General features: G+C 41.1%; 1 protein-coding gene across 1 annotated transcript; it reads right to left on the bottom strand.

The window, feature by feature from the left end:
• Window positions 1-35: 35 nt before the first annotated feature.
• Window positions 36-17,530, bottom strand: LOC115176642 (aldehyde dehydrogenase, mitochondrial). The gene is made up of 13 exons (XM_029736778.1): window positions 17,328-17,530; window positions 15,100-15,204; window positions 14,333-14,473; window positions 6,785-6,864; window positions 5,706-5,817; window positions 4,194-4,322; window positions 3,985-4,098; window positions 3,744-3,846; window positions 2,725-2,909; window positions 1,689-1,853; window positions 874-1,031; window positions 621-735; window positions 36-437 (listed from the first exon to the last, which is right to left on the bottom strand). Exons 1-13 carry the CDS (start codon window positions 17,442-17,444, stop codon window positions 405-407), a joined length of 1,557 nt encoding a protein of 518 aa, XP_029592638.1. The 5' UTR covers window positions 17,445-17,530; the 3' UTR covers window positions 36-404.
• Between the last annotated feature and the right edge of the window lie 2,668 nt (window positions 17,531-20,198).

Below are 20,198 nucleotides of genomic sequence, written 5' to 3' on the forward strand. Positions count from 1 at the left end.
GTCCAATCAGATGACAGTAGGTTCAAAGCAAGTAATAGCGTGTATCAAGTGCATTTATTATCCAAAATCCTTTCAAAGTTCACACTTTCACTCTACAAGAGTAGAAAACAACTCTGCATTGTAGCAGTGATTCACCATATTAAAACAGGATGAACATAATGACTGAAATAAGTATTATGAAATATTATATGAAGTGCTTAAAATAAGCTGTTGAAGTTTGACAAGGCTGTACAACAAGCTGGGTGTAAACTAACAGCACCATGCCTGTAATTGTTTTCTCATCTTGTTTGGAAATTGTTTGCATGAAGTTAGAGAAGGACAGATAAAACAAAGGCTGATTTATTCCCATAGAGCCTTCCTCTGGTCAGTTAGTTTCCTTGATTGGAGGCAGAGTTCAGACGTCTTTACGAGTTTTTCTGAGGGACCTTGATTGTTACCTGAGGTAAAGAATAAAATATGTTTTCAAGAATTGACACTAACACATTTTGTGAACATACATACAGCTGCTTGTGAGATGTTGCTGTTTATTACGTATGTAACGTGGCAACAGAGGTCATACATTTACGTATGTGGCCTGACCATTTTATCCTACAGTATTGTGGTGGTTATGGGGTCCTTACCGTTTTCACTTCAGTGTAGTTGTCCAGGCCATACTCTCCCAGCTCACGACCGTTACCAGAATATTTGTAGCCACCGAAGGGGGCTTGTACTCCAAACACGTCATAGCAGTTAATCCTTAGGAGAAAGAAATGGACAAACCACATACACAATTATCAGATTATAAATGGGTCAACTTCAGCCAACCTCTGGACCTTAATACTACGGAAAGAAATGGACATAATGTAAAATAAAGTAAGCTAGAAATCAGCGTACCAGACAGTGCCGGCGCGAAGTCCGCTAGAGATGTAGTGGGCCTTGTCGATGTCTTTGGTGAAGACAGCAGCTGCCAGGCCGTACTTTGTGTCGTTGGCTCTCTCGACCACCTCCTCCAGAGTCTTAAACTTCAGGATCTGCATCACTGGCCCAAAGATCTGAACACAGACAAAGTGTTGGAGAGGAGAAATGAATTTAAAGAATCTAACCTAAAGAGATCTGTTCTCTGAAGAGAACATGTTACACATGTATGATCTTGTCTGGCTACTTTCCTTAGAGCTAGAATACTTAATTGAAACAAAAAGTGTTCTCCTCGCCACAGTTTTGCTAAAAGGCTAAGGGATGGAAAAATGTAACCACTCAAATTCATAGACGGTGCTATGGATGCAAGGACTGACCATCCGTGATATCCCATGTATAGTTTTAACCATGTTTTGAGGCTATACATTGTTTGTTTACATTTGTTGTTTACAAACACTGGAGTAAAACAAGCTTATATTGTAGGTTCTGATGGGGTATGACAGTTGAACTAAGCTCATGAGGCATTTATACATTCTATTCTTTAAGAATCAATGGGTATATATATATCATTCATTTACAAGTTCAAAAATGAATGTAGCAACTAAGGATTCTAGCTTCAGAATAGCCACACGAATATACTTAGACAACCAAAATATACAGGCTTTTCTTTTCATATTCATGGGTACAGCCAGTAGAGGGATTCTGTCAAGGCAGCCCCAAGAGCCAAAATGGTGAATCTTGACAGCCAGTTTCATGAAGAGTAAGTTGTTAATAATAACAATGCATTGCTGTACCTCCTCACGGGCGATGGTCATGCCGTCCTGGACATCTCCAAAAATGGTTGGTTGGATGAAGTAGCCACGGTCTGCAGCCACCCCTCCCCCGCACATCAGCTTGGCCCCCTCACGCTTCCCACTGCTGATGTAGCCCAGAATCTTCTTGAACTGTTCCTCATCCACCTAGATAGGGAACCGTTTTACAGTGCTCGTAAGTCGGTGCCTTATTAATGTGTTAGGGAGAGCGCTATAAACCAAACCAGACTACAAGTGCTTGTGTATATGCATGCAATGCAAATGCGTTCTTGTAGTTGTTTTCTGATAAAGGCTCTGCATTTGGAAATGCTGGTACCAGTTATTTCAGTACAATAGAGTGTGCAGCTCTTCTATTTTTATCCAGTGTCTTATGTTTGGGTGTGCATCTTCAACTCCTACTCTACTCGTCTGGGTGTGCGTCTTCAACTCCTACTCTACTCGTCTGGGTGTGCGTCTTCAACTGCTACTCTACTCGTCTGGGTGTGCGTCTTCAACTGCTACTCTACTCGTCTGGGTGTGCGTCTTCAACTGCTACTCTACTCGTCTGGGTGTGCGTCTTCAACTCCTACTCCACTCGTCTGGGTGTGCGTCTTCAACTGCTACTCTACTCGTCTGGGTGTGCGTCTTCAACTCCTACTCTACTCGTCTGGGTGTGCGTCTTCAACTGCTACTCTACTCGTCTGGGTGTGCGTCTTCAACTGCTACTCTACTCGTCTGGGTGTGCGTCTTCAACTGCTACTCTACTCGTCTGGGTGTGCGTCTTCAACTCCTACTCCACTCGTCTGGGTGTGCGTCTTCAACTGCTACTCTACTCGTCTGGGTGTGCGTCTTCAACTGCTACTCTACTCGTCTGGGTGTGCGTCTTCAACTGCTACTCTACTCGTCTGGGTGTGCGTCTTCAACTCCTACTCCACTCGTCTGGGTGTGCGTCTTCAACTGCTACTCCACTCGTCTGGGTGTGCGTCTTCAACTCCTACTTGTCTAGGTGTGTGTTTGTGCACCATGCAGTATTTGTAACCTGCGGTCCCTGCTCAGTCTTCATGTTGAAGGGGTCTCCCACCACCCTGCTCTTGGCCCGCTCCACGCTGCGCTCCATAAACTCATCATAGATGGTGTCCTGCACGTATGTACGGGAGCCGGCACAGCAGCACTGGCCCTGGTTAAAGAACAGGGCAAAGTGGGACTGTTCCACCGCCTCCGCCACTGCAGAAAGAGAGAGAGAACACAGTCATACATAGCCCATATGTTTCCACTTGATGTTTTGCAGCATTGGACTCCATGAAATTGACACCTGGCCTTGGGGTGAGTAGCTGCCAGAAGAGTTGTGGAATCCAATGGGCTGCTTTAGCATTAGCTAGCCTAGCATGCTGATGAAAAACTGCTCGTTTTTATAACTGCCTATTTCAATCTTCTCGATTTTCCATGTCGGATAATTAGGAGTACGGTGACATCTTCCATCCCTGGATTGAGGTACGTTTTCTGGCCATATCCTGCATTTGTCACTGCGGTGCAAACATTATAGCTGAGCAAGGTTTTGACTTGAAGCGGAAGGTGTATTTACTGCTGAACCTCAAGTCGAAACATATCGGCCAAGTCAGATACAGCAATCGCAATCAAACAAATAAAAGACACACAGGCAAACATGCACACGCCTTAGTAGATTTCAGAGGAGGCTGGTTGGAGGCGCTATAGGAGGACGGGCTCATTGTAATGCTGGAATGGAATAAACAGAATGGTATCAAACACATCAAACATATGGAAACCATTTGACACTGTTCCAATGATTCCATTCCAGTCATTACAATGAGCCCGTCCTCCTATAGCTCATCCCATCAGCCTCCTCTGGTAGATGTCCGTTGTAAAAGTAGCAGATGCCTGCTGCAATTGATACTTCATAAATAAAAACGGACACCACGCTTTTCTTAAGATATTGCTAAATAATCTGTAGCAGACTATCCAAATTAAGTGTTCCAATTTTTGACATATTTCTAACTGGATGCCCATTCCAAAAGTAAAGTCGCCTTGAGCCATACTCACTGTTGGCATCAGACATGATTATGTTGGGGCTCTTTCCTCCTAGCTCCAGAGTGACCTTCTTCAGGTTGCTGGAGCCAGATGCCTGCTGGATCAGGTGACCTACCTGGACACAGAGCATGGAGCTGTTTAGACAGCACAGGGCTCATTCTCATACACACACTAATGCACCAAAACACATTGGCTATTTGAAAGCAGTGACTCAGTTCTTTGAGATGCCTAAAGTATGGGCAGTCTGTCTTACCTCAGTAGATCCTGTGAAAGCCACCTTATCCACATCCATGTGGGAGGCGATGGCAGAACCAGCAGATGGACCCATACCAGGCAGGATGTTCACCACACCTGGAGGGAAACCAACCTGAGAGGAGAGAGGGGGGGGGGGGGGGGGCTTAAGAAGTGTGGTAAGGAGGGTGTGTTTGTGTGTTATGTGTGTGTGTGTATTAGTGTACCAACCTCCTTGATAAGACTGGCCACATACAGGGCAGTGAGGGGGGTCTGCTCAGCCACCTTCATCACCACAGTGTTGCCTGTAGCCAGAGCTGGCCCCAGCTTCCATGCCTGCATCAGCAGAGGGAAGTTCCACTGAGGGAAGATAGAGAGGAAGAGTGTGAACGGTAGAGTAAAAACAGACCATATCAAACGTGTGCAAAGTACACAGACATAAATCCATGCATGCACTCAACACATTATCGTCCAGGCTGCCACTATATTTACACAACACAGCCTTGCAGCCCTACCAAGTTTTGGAGGCAAGGTGTCGCCTTAAATTACCCCTCTCCCTCCTCCCAGTCTCTTTCACCATGAGACTGGTGGGCCTGAAGCCAGCTCACTGAAACTGCTCTGCCTGCTCTTAATTCCTCTCTACTCCCAGTCTCTTTCACCATGACAGACAGAGCAAACACACCTGCTCTCACAGGCAAGAGGAAAGGGGCCACAAAATGGCAACGCTGGTCATTTACAAAATAGCCTCCAACACTCTACTGTGCAAATTGGATGTAGTCGATTACAGTGCCATCCGTTTCGTCACCAAAGCCCCATATACTACCCACCACTGCAACCTGTATGCTCTCGTTGGCTGGCCCTCGCTTCATATTCGTCGCCAAACCCACTGGCTCCAGGTCATCTATAAGTCTTTGCTAGGTAAAGCCCCGCCTTATCTCAGCTCACTGGTCACCATAGCAGCACCCACCCGTAGCACGCGCTCCAGCAGGTATATTTCACTGGTCATCCCCAAAGCCAACTCCCCCTTTGACCACCTTTCCTTCCAGTTCTCTGCTGCCAGTGACTGGAACGAATTGCAAAAATCACTGAAGCTGGAGACTCGCATCTCTCTCACTAACTTTAAGCATCAGCTGTCAGAGCAGCTTACCGAGAATTGCACCTGTACATAGCCCATCTGTAAAAAGCCCACCCAACTACCTCATCCCCATATTATTTATTTTTTTGTTCCTTTGCACCCCTGTATCTCTACTTGCACATTCATCTTCTGCTCATCCATCACTCCAGTGTTAATGCTAAATTGTATTTATTTCGCCACTATGGCCTATTTATTGCCTTACCTTCCCACATTTGCACACACACTGTATATAGATTTTTCTATTGTGTTATTGACTGTACGTTTGTTGATCCCATGTGTAACTCTGTTATTTGTGTCGCACTGCTTTGCTTTATCTTGGCCAGGTCGCAGTTGTAAATGAGAACTTGTTCTCAACTGGCCTACCTGGTTAAATAAAGGTGAAATAAAAAAATGCACTAGTGACAGGTTAGCTGGTTAAAAATACCAAATTTGAATATGAACTATTGAGGAAGTATATTGATAATGTTGTTTAAGATTCATCAAGGAGGTCCATTCCTAACCCCTGAACAGCTTAAGATTCATCAAGGAGGTCCATTCTTAACCCCTGAACGGTTTAAGATTCATCAAGGTCCATCGCTAACCACTGAACAGCTCCTTCACTCACTCACCGGGATGATCTGGCCACACACACCGATGGGCTCATGGCGGGTGTAGCAGAAGAAGTCTCCATCGATGGGAATGGTCTTCCCCTCCCACTTATCTGCCCAGCCTGCATAGTACCTGTGCACACACATGCACACACAGACAGACAGTAAACACTCAAGAATCCTCCAAAATATTACACCTTTCAGATACATCAAAAGGGATATGGAGGGTGTCAATATTTCTCAACTGCTTTAAGTACTCACTACATTCCATATTCAGTAAATACCAGGACACTAGACTCAGTAGGGCTACCATGTATACATGTTTATTATGAAATAGAACTGCAGAAACTATAGTTTCAGATATCAAGAGTAGAGGGAAATTCATTTTTTTATTTTTCCAAAGAAGGAAACTCTAAATGAGTCTATTTCCAATCCATTAAAAGGTAAACAAGCAGACTTGCAGTAGATTGAGATAGTGATTGGATCCACAGTGAGTATACAGTAAGCAGTCTAGGTCATGGTGCTGGGTGCCAGCCAATCAAATACAAATAAGGGAGGTTTGGCAGTCTGCAGTCACATTCTTCTAAGAACTAATTCGCAGTCAGTCTCACCCTCTCTCTTTCCCACCATTCTGTCTCTGCCCTACAACTTCACACACACTAGAAATGTAACAAACATTCAACCATATAGCATAATGCCACATCTGGCACTTAAGATTTATGACAACTCATACATTTTGGTTTGCAGTAAGTAATAATAATAAATTACATTTGTAAAGCACTTTTCATTATACAGAATAATCTCAAAGTGCATAAAATAAAAACCAAATAGAACATTAGAAGGCAACTGACAAAGAACACAGCTGACACGACAAGGTCACCAAGGAGCACAGCTATCAACAGAAAGCCTTCCTGAAGAGAGAGGTTTTTAGGCCCGTTTTAAAGGAGCCCAGAGTCTGTGGTGCCTTCAGGTGATCCGGGAGGGCATTCCAAAGGCTGTCGGCAGTCGAGCTGAAAGCCTGATCCCCCAAGGATAAAATGCATGCATTCATTTCACTGCTCTCACACATACACACTGCAATTTATATTACTGTGACTGACCTGAGGCACTTGACCACCATGGGCACGTCCACGCTGTAGGACACGGCATAGGGCTTCCCATTGTCCAGGGTCTCCAGTTCCTATGGCAAAATAAGGTCAAAGTGTCAGAGTTTCGCCATGGCCTAATTAATGAAGTTTGATTGAGGACAGATAGTAGCAAGGCTGTATTCTCTATTACGTAACATTGTCAAACAAAGGTGTCATTGTATGCTGATGATTCATGTTTTCTTTTAAATCCACAATTTGGATCCCTCCACAGCCTCAGAGGATCTAGATACTTTTGCTAACCTCTCTGGATTAAAACCAAATTATGATAAGTAATTATGATATTACGTATTGGATCACAAAAAAAAATACAACTTTTACATTACCGTGTAGTTTACCAATAAAATAGTCTGACGGTGATGTGGACATACTCGGTATTCATATCCCGAAAGAAAAAAAATGATCTCACTACAATACATTTTAACAGGAAGTTTGCAAAAATAGATATGATATTGCTACCATGGAGAGGAAAATACCTGTCTATTTGTGGAAAAATCAACCTGAAACTCTTGAATCATATCCCAGTTTACCTACAGTTGAAGTCGGAAGTTTACATACACCTTAGCCAAATACATTTAAACTCAGTATTTCACAATTCCTGACATTTAATCCAAGTAAAAATTCCCTGTCTTTGGTCAGTTTGGGTCACCACTTTATTTTAAGAATTTGAAATGTCAGAATAATAGTAGAGAGAATGATTTATTTCAGCTTTTATTTCTTTCATCACATTCCCAGTGGGTCAGAAGTTTACATACACTCAATTCGTTTTTGGTAGCATTGCCTTTAAATAGTTTAACTTGGGTCAAACGTGTCGGGTAGCCTTCCACAAGCTTCCCACAATAAGTTGGGTGAATTTTGGCCCATTCCTCCTGACAGAGCTGGTGTAACTGAGTCAGGTTTGTAAGCCTCCTTGCTCGCATACGCTTTTTTAGTTCTGCCCACAAATGTTCTATAGGTTTGAGGTCAGGGCTTTGTGATGGCCACTCCAATACCTGGACTTTGTTGTCCTTAAGCCATTTTTCCACAACTTTGGAAGTATTCTTGGGGTCATTGTCCATTTGGAAGACCCATTTGCGACAAAGATTTAACTTCATGACTGATGTCTTGAGATGCTTCAATATATCCACATAATTTTCCTCCCTCATGATGCCATCTATTTTGTGAAATGCACCAGTCCCTCCTGCAGCAAAGCATCCCCACAACATGATGCTGCCACCCCCGTGCTTCACGATTGGGACGGTGTTCTTTGGCTTGCAAGCCTCCCCCCTTTTCCTCCAAACATAACGATGGTCATTATGGACAAACAGTTTGTGACGTAGAAGTCCGTCACTGGCCGCGGGCAGCATTTGGTACTTTAACGCACGCACACATTCATCACTCCTCCCTGCTCCGTTATCAGATAAGTTAACAATGTGGGTCGACACACAAGTTAGCTTCTCTATCTTAGTACATACATTTCACACTTACTTCAGTAACTGGTTATGGTATAAAGAAATAAACAGACAAGTGTTCATATTTAATATAAGCAATATTTATTATACTTAGATGTTATGGATGAGCGCGGTTGTTTGTTCTGTTCCTCTCTCTCTCTCCATCTCTATAGCTTACGGGTATGCTGGATAAGGACCCGAGCTAAGGGAATTGGGCTTACTTTGTAGTGCCTGTCCGGAATGGCTCATTAATGTAAATGGGCATATTGGAAGACACTGTCAGTAGTGATGTAATTTTGTAAATGTTATATTGTGATGTTTCATAAACGTGTTGCAATGTATATATTTTGGTATGTTTAGATAAATGGAAACTGTAGGTTGAATAGGTAATTGCTTAATTAATTAGTGTTAATTGTTCTGAGGGGAGGGGCTACCCCTACAAAAGGAGCCTCTCTTTCAGTTCATTGAGAGGCATTTTGGATTAAACCTGTTGGGGATACGGGGTAGCAATGAACCCTGAGACGGGATTGCTAGCAAGGCTGGAAATTCAAAACATCAAAAATCTAATAATTTCAATTTCTCAAACAATCAACTATTTTACACCATTTAAAAGATAAACATCTCCTTAATCTAACCACATTGTTCGATTTTCAAAGAGGCTTTACGGCAAAAGCATAAAGTTAGGACAGTACATAGCCACAAAAGTACAAACATCCATTTTCAATTCAAGGTCAGGCGTCACCAAAAGCAGAAACCAGCTAAAATTATGCACCAACCTTTGACAATCTCCATCAGATGACACTCCTAGGACATTATGTTATACAATACATGCATTTTTTGTTCCATCAAGTTCATATTTATATCCAAAAACAGCATTTTACAGTAGTGGTGAAATTCAGATTTTTTTCTTCTCTGAAATGCTTCCGGTGAACAACGTTACAATTTACAAAATTGCTATTCGAAAACATTGGTAAATTATAATATTGTCATTCAAATAATTATAGTTTAACATTTCGTAAATGCTACTGTATTGCCAGATTTAAAAGTAACTTTACTGGGAAATCACAAGTTGCAATAAACCGGGTGCTGTGCTAAGAACAATAGGCTAGGCTATATAGGTTAGCATCATCTTGTAACCATGTAATATCAATAATACTATTGTCAATAATCCCTTACCTTTGATTATCTTCATCCATTGGCACTTCCAGGAATCCCAGGACCACAACAAATGTGGTTTCTTTTGACAAAGTTCATAATTGATGTCCAAATAACTCCAAGTTGTTCCATGTTGTTAGCGCTTGGCTACTATAAAGTAGCGCGGGGGGGTGAAGTCACCGCGAAAAGTTTAAAAAGTTACAAAAATAATCTATTTATGTTTGTTCAAACATGTCAAACGTTGTTTAGCATCAATCTTTAGAGCCATTTTTAACGTGAAACATCAGTAATGTTTCAACCCGACCTCTCCTTGTGTCTAGAAAAACGTTTTTGAAAAATGTCTCGCTTCTCATGATTGCGCAGGTGCAGGCAATAATGGAAGTGACGACATCCCAGGGACGTCAACTTCCCTGCATTCTAATTTGGTCTCTGTTAATCATAGACGCTTCAAACAACTTTATAAAGATCGCTGACATCTAGTGGAAGCCGTAGGAGTTGCGAAATGAATCCTCTCTCACTGTGGTATCTATTAAACAATGACAAAAAAAAAAATAGTACAGCCACAATTATTTTTTTCTCTCAGGTTCAGGTTTTTGCCTGCCATATGAGTTTTGTTATACTTACAGACACCATTCAAACAGTTTTAGAAAATTCAGAGTGTTTTCTATCCAAATCTGGTAATAATATGCATATCCTAGCTTCTGAGTTGGTGTAGGTGGCAGTTAAAAATGGGCACATATTTTTTTCAAATTTCTCAATACTGCCCCCTAGCCCCAACAGGTTGCTGTGGATGGGGGCAGCATTGATTTTAGCTGTCCCATAAGGTATACGTTTGATGGCAGTACTGTTGTTTTTGTTCCGGAATCACTATGTAAATAAACACCTTTGCACAGAATAACTTTTGCGGCTCCGCCATCTTTTTATTTTTTATAGAGGTTAGGTTTTCCAGTTTAGCCTTCTGGCCTACTCTACGTGACACGGTTCTATATTTGTTTAATCAGACCAGAGGACATTTCTCCATGTGCAGTTGCATACCGTAGTCTGGCTTTTTTATGGCGGTTTTGGAGCAGTGGCTTCTTCCTTGCTGAGCGGCCTTTCAGGTTATGTCGATATAGGACTCGTTTTACTGTGGCTATAGATACTTTTGTATCGGTTTCCTCCAGCATCTTCACAAGGTACTTTGCTGTTGTTCTGGGATTGATTTGCACTTTTCGTACCAAAGTACATTCTAGGAGACAGAACGCGTCTCCTTCCTGAGCGGTATGACAGCTGCTTGGTCCCATGGTGTTTATACTTGCGTACTATTGTTTGTACAGATGAATGTGGTACCTTCAGGCGTTTGGAAATTGCTCCCAAGGATGAACCAGACTTGTGGAGGTCTTGGCTGATTTCTTTTGATTTTCCCATGATGTCAAGCAAAGAGGCACTGAGTATGAAGGTAGGCCTTGAAATACATCCACAGGTACACCCCCAATTGACTCAAATTATGTCAATTAGCCTACTAGAAGCTTCTAAAGCCATGACATCATTTTCTGGAATTTTCGAAGATGTTTAAAGGCATAGTCAACTTAGTGTATGTAAACTTCTGACCCACTGGAATTGTGATACAGTGAATTATAAGTGAAATAATCTGTCTGTAAACAATTGTTGGAAAAATTACTTGTGTCATGCACAAAGTAGATGTCCTAACCGACTTGCCAAAACTATAGTTTGTTAACAAAAAAATTTGTGGAGTGGTTGAAAAAACAAGTTTTAATGACTCCAACCAAAGTGTATGTAAACTTCTGACCTCAACTGTATATGCTTATGGGCTTACCTACACCTAGCGACTTGTTTTTTAAATTACATGAGCAAAAAATATTCAATTTTATTTGGAACGGTAAGCCAGACAAAATTAAAAGGGCCTATTTATATAATGAATATGAATTCGAAGGGAAGAAATTATTAAATATCAAAGCATTAGACCTCTCACTAAAGACTTCATTCATACAAGAGTTAAACTTAATACGAACTGGTTCTCTAGCAGATTAGTAAGAATGTCTCACCCCATGTTCAAGAATGCCCTTTTCCCCTTTATTAAGATTACAACCTCTCACTTTCGGGTATTTGAAAATGAAATAATCTCAAATATCGCTTTTTTAAAAACAAGCCATAGAAAGTTGTTGCAATTTTAGTTGAATCCACCAGAAAATACAGAAAAAAATAATACAACAAATATTATGGTTAAACTCAAATATACTAATTCGTAATATATAAATATATATTTTTAAATAGAAATAATCTTTGTAAATTATATCATAAATAGGACTGGTGGAGTTGTCACACATGCAGCTAACAAAAATATATAGAAATGTCTACTCTACACAAAATTACAACCAACTAATTGCAGCATTACTGCAAAAATGGATGAGGCAAGTGGGGAAAAGTAAGGAACTTGTCTGTCGGCATATGACAGCTCGCTTGGAGTTTTCCAAAAGGCACCTAAAGGACTCTCAGACCATTAGAAATAAGATTATCTGGTCTGATGAAACCAAGATTGAACTATTTGGCCTGAATGCCAAGCATCACATCTGGACACCATCCCTACGGTGAAGCATGGTGGTGGCAGCATCATGCTGTGGGGATGTTTTTCAGTGGCAGGGACTGGGAGACTAATCAGGATCGAGGAAAAGATGAACGGAGCAAAGTACAGAGAGATCCTTGATGAAAACCTGCTCCAGAGCGCTCAGGACCTCAGACTGGGCCGAAGGTTCACCTTCCAACAGGACAACAACCCTAAGCACACAGCCAAGACAACGCAGGTGTAGCTTCGGGACAAGTTTCTGAATGTCCTTGAGTGGCCCAGGCAGTGCCCGGACTTGAACCCGATCTAACAAATAACCTGAAAATAACTGTGCAGTGACGCACCCCATCCAACCTGACAGAGCTTGAGATGATCTGCAGGGAAGAATGGGAGAAACTCCCCAAATACAGGTGTGCCAAGCTTGTAGCGTCATACCCAAGAAGACTTGAGGCTGTAATCGCTGCCGAAGGTGCTTCAACAAAGTACTGAGTAAAGTGTCTGAATACTTATGTGAATGTGATATTTCATATTTTTTATTGTTAATATATTTGCAAACATTTCTAAAAACCCATTTTTGCTTTTTCATTATGGAGTACTGTGTGTAGATTGAGGAGATCGGTTTTTAAAATCAATTTTAGAATAAGGCTGTAACGTAACAAAATGTGAGAAAAGTCAATGGGTCTGAATACTTTCCGAAGGCACTGTGTGTGTGTGTGTGTGTGTGTGTGTGTGTGTGTATATATATATATATATATATATATATATATATATATATATATATATATATTACACACACACACACACATACATTTTGGTTTATATGGGGGATTGGAAACAATGCAGACAATTACATTGCTGGAAGCCATCTGCAATGTTAAAGCTGATCTACCCCATAAAAAAAATTTGAATTAAAAATAAATGCCAGATTGCTATACCTTCCTAGAAAAAGCTAATGAATAACCAGTGTTGTACACAGAAGCATACAGTATGTATTTAGAGGTAGGCTCTGTAACATGCTGCTAATGGGCTAAACAGATGTTATACTATAACATTGTCATATCAAATTACAGGGACTATTTTCTGCTACAGGGTGTTAATCAGTTCAGAGTCCAGTTAAACACCAGTAACCCTCACTTTAGTTAGGTGACATTAGAATCCAATATTTTGAAAAACAGACTGTTGCACAAGCAAGACAAAACCGAGGGAATTAATTGGCTCATCGTCAAAAGTGAATCAAAGATTATCGTCGTCCATGCACCATTTATTTGGCTTGGCAAATGGGAACACAAGAGTATGTGGTCAACATAACACACACTGCCAAATGTATCTCTATACAACATTTACAGGCACGTACAGTTCATGTTGAGCACATTGGACTGTACATACTTGAACAGATTAGCCAGTTTTACAAGTACTTGCGAGTCACTGGCTTGGCTCTGGACAGACTTCCTCTCACATACACACCATATCCATATTTAACATGTAGGTGGAGTCGGTTCAGTGGACAGAATCATTGCTATTTCCAGACCTGATGGACCTTGCACCCCTGATAAGCCAATCTGACAGTAGTTAATCAAGTCCAACCTAAATACTGTACTAACAATCCTACTCTCTTGTAACACACACACACACACACACACACACACACACACACACAAACTAAGCAGCTTGTTTCTCTCTCCAAGAACCAATCCCTTGCGTAAACAAAAGGAAATCTGATTTTAGCAGGGCCTCATTTACCAGGCAAAGTAAGGCAGCGTCCTGTGCTGAGGCCGTTCACTCTTATCAAAACAAGCCCAGCGAAACCCTTTCACCACAATAGCCTTTCCCCTATTACTTTCACCAAACAAGCAAAACCTGTAGCATAACATCAACAAATATGCTTTGTGTATGTCTTGGAAGAGCAGCACTAAGGAATTATATTACACCACTTCCACTGCAGTTTCTCAGTGTTGATCATGTGACCTAGCCATGACCCTGCGTCTCTATCTCTACCATGTGGCTTCAGTGCGGGTGCTGCTTAGGTCAGCAATCTGTGGAATACAGGACTAACACAGTGACTCTGCTAAATATGGTGCTGCTGTTTACAAGCCAAATAAATCTAGATGAACATACATTTTTTTAAGATAATATTTCTGGGTAAAATGTTTCCACCACTGGAAGGTAACATTTGTCATCAGACAAAGCACTGTGCCAGTGCCACACAAGTAAACTCTAATACAATCCAAACAACTTTGCTTTCTTTGGCATGAGTGCTAGACCAGGAATGTTGTGCATCTAATTAGCCGCTCATAACACCACTTTAGGTTAATCATTTATTTCCATTGACCGCAGAAATGGGACGGCGTCACTGACCGCTAGGTAGGCTGTGTCCCTCTCGATTGCGTCTGCCAGCCGGCTCAGGAGCAGCCCGCGGTCCGACGCGTCCATGCGTCGCCATGGTGACCCAAACCTGAAGGCCTCCCTGGCAGCCTTCACAGCCTTGTCCACATCTGCCTGGAAAGAGGGAGAAGGAGGCCAGAGGGAAAACAGAGGGAGATGAAAATAAATATTAGATAATATCATTTAGAAAACGGAAAATAGAAATGACGCCGCACACTGCTGGTCATGCTCGTAGGTGATATTAATTTACAACAACATTTCAACCCTTAGATCATCAGGCATCATTTAAAAAAAAGTACTTAGAGTAATTCAATTACGACAGTGTAATAACACAAAAAAGATGGTCACACACCTGGCCTCTACAAGATTGTGCTCTAATTACACCTGTTGTTACAGTTAACTTTTCCCCTGGTTATTTTACCCTCTCGTCCTCCTACTACACCTAATTGTCATGTTTCTGCATCAGGCAACTTCGTTGTCTTAGCATGCCAAGGACGTAGTGTTGTTGAATACAGAAACAGTGAGGGGCCTGTTCACGTGCTTTGAAAATGCCGTCTTCCTTCCTCCCTTCCTTGAGACAGTCATTACGACTGCATAGGTCCAAGCTATGTAGGCTAGTGGAACCCCTGCTTTCACCGATCCAATTATATTGGATCAGTGATTACTCCAAGGAACCGAGGATGTAAGTCTTGTAATTAGACAGAACAGGGCCAGGTTTCAAGGCAGTTCCAGCCACTGACCTTGTCTGCCTCAGCCACCTGACAGATGACCTCTCCTGTGGCTGGGTTGATGGTGGGGAAGGACCTCTTGCTGACGGCATCCTGCCACTCGTTATTGATGAACAGCTGTAATGAGACAGAGGAGATTTGATTAGGCTCTATGTTTAGATTACAGATGTTATCACAACTCTTTGATCCAACAGAATGAAAATAAATTGGGAGCCAGTATAAACACTGTATTGTCCAGTTGCATCCCATTACTTCCCTTCAGTTTTTATTTGTGCGGTATTGTAAGATACTGTCTCTGACATAATATTGCAATGGTATAGAAATCTCTTTATAAATTCCCCCAAAACAATTTAACCTCTCTGGGGTCCCACCTACTCAACAGCCAGTTGAATCCCGTGGCGCGATATTCAAATACCTTAGAAATGCTATTACTTCAATTTCTCAAACATATGACTATTTTACACCATTTTAAAGACAAGACTCTCGTTAATCTAACCACACTGTCCGATTTCAAAAAGGCTTTACAACGAAAGCACAACATTAGATTATGTCAGCAGAGTACCCAGCCAGAAATAATCAGACACCCATTTTTCAAGCTAGCATAGAATGTCACATAAACCCAAACCACAGCTAAATGCAGCACTAACCTTTGATGATCTTCATCAGATGACAATCTTAGGACATTATGTTATACAATACATGCATGTCTGTTCAATCAAGTTCATATTTATATCAAAAACCAGCTTTTTACATTAGCAGGTGACTAGCATGTGACTAGCATTCCCACCGAACACTTCCGGTGAATTTACTAAATTACTCACGATAAACGTTCACAAAAAACATAAATTATTTTAAGAATTATAGATACAGAACTCCTATATGCACTCGCCATGTCCGATTTTAAAATAGCTTTTCGGTGAAAGCACATTTTGCAATATTCTAAGTAGATAGCCCGGCATCACAGGGCTAGCTATTTAGACACCCAGCATGTTTAGCACTCACCAAAGTCAGATTTACTATAAGAAAAACTTTATTACCTTTGGTGTCTTCGTCAGAATGCACTCCCAGGACTTCTACTTCAATAACAAATGTTGGTTTGGTCCCAAATAATCCATTGTTATATCCAAATAGTGGCATTTTGTTTGTGCGTTCAAGACACTATCCGAAAGGGTAAATAAGGGTGACGAGCACGACGCATTTCGTGACAAAAAAATTCTAAATATTCCATTACCGTACTTCGAAGCATGTCAACCGCTGTTTAAAATCAATTTTTATGCCATTTTTCTCATAAAAAAGCGATAATATTCCGACCGGGAATCTGTGTTTAGGTTCAACAACGATAGAAAATAAAAACATGGGGTCGACTCATGCACGCGCCTCGGCCCATTGTCCTCTGATAGAGCACTTGCCAAAAGCGCTAATGTGTTTCAGCCTGGGGCTGGAATTTCATCATTCAGCTTTTTCCCGCCTTCTGAGAGCCTATGGGAGCCGTAGGAAGTGTCACGTTCCATCAAAGATCCTCAGTCTTCAATAAACAGAGTCAAGAAGCTCAAGGAATGGTCAGACAGGCCACTTCCTGTAAGGAATCTTCTCAGGTTTTGCCTGCCATATGAGTTCTGTTATACTCACAGACACCATTCAAACAGTTTTAGAAACTTTAGGGTGTTTTCTATCCAAAGCCAATAATTATATGCATATTCTAGTTACTGGGCAGGAGTAGTAACCAGATTAAATCGGGTACGTTTTTTATCCGGCCGTGCAAATACTGCCCCCTATCCCCAACAGGTTAACAGAAACACATGCATGTACATTATGTGCGTTGTGGCTGTCTATGTACAAGTTGGTCTTTCAACTCTAGCAAACGTTTTATTAATGCAACCCAGGAAGGCTTCTGGCTGTCTGCCACATTACAGTTTTGCATAACACCATCATACCCAACAATTATCTAGTGTATATGTAATTCAGTTGACCTAATGTATCGGATAAGTACGTTCTCACAAGGTTCAATCAGGTCAAGTGTTTTAATGTCAACAAGAGTTATAAACAAGTAGGCTAGACAGTCAAGCAACAATAAAAAATGCATCGAGTCCAAAAGATATTGCAATTCTCACGTATGCCTAGTTGCCTTGCAATGAATTGCACATGACAGAAATACACTAAACCAATCATTTCAGTCGTGTGCAACAATGACAATAGCTACTCAACATGTCATTCACATGTTGTGAATGCTTATCGCTTACCTTGTTGTAATGGACTTCGGGCTGTGCGCTTGGAACCGGAATGGCGGCCGCGGAATACTGACAATTCGAAATGCCAGAGATTCGAGGCAAAGTTCGGGATAACACAATTCGGAGCATCGTGCTTCTTCAACACAAACGTGTTTGTCAACCAGGAGAGCGGGCTTTCACAAAGTATTGTACAGTGGAGTCGACCGTCATCTGTCACACGCCCCCAAGAGCATGCGCAGTAGAGCCTTCCTTAGATTACGTTTCCAAAGTGAAATGTAGGCTATAGCGCCTGCGTCATCTCAAATTCATAAAGAGGAAAACATTGGTGGAAAACATTACATAAATAAAATAAAAAATAGCAAATCAGACCTCAAAAACACATTTTGTTACAATACTTCACATCATCTTTGCAACAGCCTCCCCAACACCCAAAATAATTGAGAATAAACTATTCGACCAAGGTAAGGGAAACATTTACAAAGCAATATTGTAAATGAGGGCACATTTTCAACACAAGAAATCATGACCAAAAACAAGCAGACAGGTTATGCACACCCTCATTTCCAGTGGTGTAAAGTACTTAAGTAAAAATACTTTAAAGTGCTACTTAAGTATAATTATATATTTTTGTTGTCGTTGGGGGGGCTGTACTTTACTGTTTATATTTTTGACAATTTTAGTTTTACTTCAATACATTCCTAAAGAAAATAATTTACTTTTTACTCCACACATTTTAGCTGACACCCAAAAGTACTCGTTACATTTTCAATGCTTAGCAGGACATGAAAATGGTCCATTTCACACACTTATCAAGAGAACATCCCTCGTCATCTCCTGCCTCTGTTCTGGTGGACTCACGAAACACAAATCCATCATTTGTAAATGATGCCTGAGTGTAGGAGTGTGCCCTTGGCTATCCATAAATTTCGAAAACACAAATATTGTGCAAATAATTTTTCTTTTACTTTTGATACTTAAGTATATTTTAGCAATTACATTTACTTTTGTATACTTAAGTACTGTATATTTAAAACAAAATACTTGTATACTTATACTGAAGTCGAATTTTACTGGGTGACTCACTTTTACTTGAGTCATTTTCTATTCATGTATCTTTACTTTTACTAAAGTATGACAATTGGGTACTTTTCCACCACTGCTCATTCCACAGAAAAGTAGTCTATCGCCTACATCGACCGTAGTCCAAAGGCCGGCAAATGGTGATATTGAATTGTTTCGTTTTACCGTCCTCCACCACACTAGAGTGACTATAATTCCTAGGAATGCTAGTCCAAGATGTTGCATATGGCGTTTAGCTAATCAGGTTGCAGCGGTCTGTTGTTTACCCCTGGCTGAAGGCTGGCGCAACATCATGAAGAAGCATTAGCCGCTCTAGCATAGTGGTGGAAAATGGTGTTTCATTAAGAAAGTATGCTTATTTTCCCAGTTTTTTTTCCGCCTTCTCGCCATTAAATCGAGTTAAGGAGGCAATTGACAATTTTGCAGCCTGAATGATGAATGTTTAATGTATGAAGCGGTCCACTGGGATACAAGTGTTTAACCGGCTGCATGCATTCCTTTGGATGGTAAGCTGAAACGTCTCAATATCGCCACCTGCCGGCCTTTGGGCTACAGCTGGGTTAGCTGACAATGTCACGAAAACAATGGGCAGGTTAGGGATGGATCAGAATTTACAGAATGTTTACTTATAGGAAAATGGGGGAAGGTTGTGCTTTTTCAATTTCAGTCAAGGGGAGGGAGGGTTTAGTATTTTTTAAATCTAGTCCAGGGGAGGGTCATGTAATTTGTAATCGATTAGATTTCAATATTTCTCAGTGTTTTAGAATTAGTTGCTTATTAGGTTATATGTAGCCTATCAATGTGTGCCAAGTGCAGCCCCTCACCTCTGATTCTTAGCTGGTCATGCAATATCAAGGACGCATGCGCAACTATAGGGCAAAACAGGGTTGGCTTAGATTGGTGACATGTAAAATATATATAGTCTCCAATGTTTATTGAAAACAAATACATTTGCACAATGAGCACTTGTTGTCTCTCAAATACATCATTACAGTTGTTGGTTAGCTAGCTAGCGAATTATAGCCATATTAGCATTGACAGGAAATCAGTCAAAACAAGACATGGTATCAAGAACAAGATGAAACTAGCTGAAACGAGCCACTTACAATTCCCCACATGGCAGTTTTTTGTCATTGTTGCTAGCTGTCTGGCCATCGAGGAACCACAACAACTCACAAACTTCTGCCCCATTAAGGGAGTGAACATGCACATTGTTTTTGTGAAGTTGTCAGCTAACCAATCTATAGGCAATTTAGTGTGGTCTCAATCAAATGATCCATAGTCTATAGCCTATAGGCTCCAACGTAAAAAAAAACTGTTGTCCTGATTAAAAAAGCAATAAAACTGGCCTTTAGACTAGTTGAGTATCTGGAGCTTCAGCATTTCTGGGTTCGATTACAGGCTAAAAATGTCTAGAAACAAAGATCTTTCTCCTGAAACTCGTCAGTCTATGCTTGTTCTGAGAAATTAAGGCTATTCCATGCGAGAAATTGCCAAGAAATTGAAGATCTCGTACAACGCTGTGTACTACTCCCTTCACAGAACACAGCAAACTGTCTCTAACCAGAATAGAAAGAGTGGGAGGCCCCGGTACACAACTGAGCAAGAGGACAAGTACATTAGAGTGTCTACTGATGCTGATGCTCTAGATACTCAACTAGTCTAAAGAAGACCATTTTTATTGCTTCTTTAAATCAGGACAACTGTCAGTTCTCTCTACGAGTGGTGGGTGTGGAAGTCAGGCACAGGAGAGGAGTAAATACGTAGAAAAGCGTATTTAATAAAGTTCATCCAAAAACATAC

Source organism: Salmo trutta, chromosome 37, assembly GCF_901001165.1.
Source record: "Salmo trutta chromosome 37, fSalTru1.1, whole genome shotgun sequence".
Lineage (NCBI taxonomy): Eukaryota > Metazoa > Chordata > Actinopteri > Salmoniformes > Salmonidae > Salmo > Salmo trutta.

What these genes read in the sequence shown, in the direction of transcription:
- LOC115176642 (XM_029736778.1), bottom strand. Translation starts at nt 17,444, where the DNA reads ATGCTCCGAATTGTGTTATCCCGAACTTTGCCTCGAATCTCTGGCATT. An exon ending in CTTTCACAGGATCTACTGAG is followed by an intron (nt 3,847 to 3,984) that starts GTAAGACAGACT and finishes CTCTGTGTCCAG; the next exon opens with GTAGGTCACCTGATCCAGCA. An exon ending in AGACTGAGCAGGGACCGCAG is followed by an intron (nt 1,854 to 2,724) that starts GTTACAAATACT and finishes TTCCCTATCTAG; the next exon opens with GTGGATGAGGAACAGTTCAA.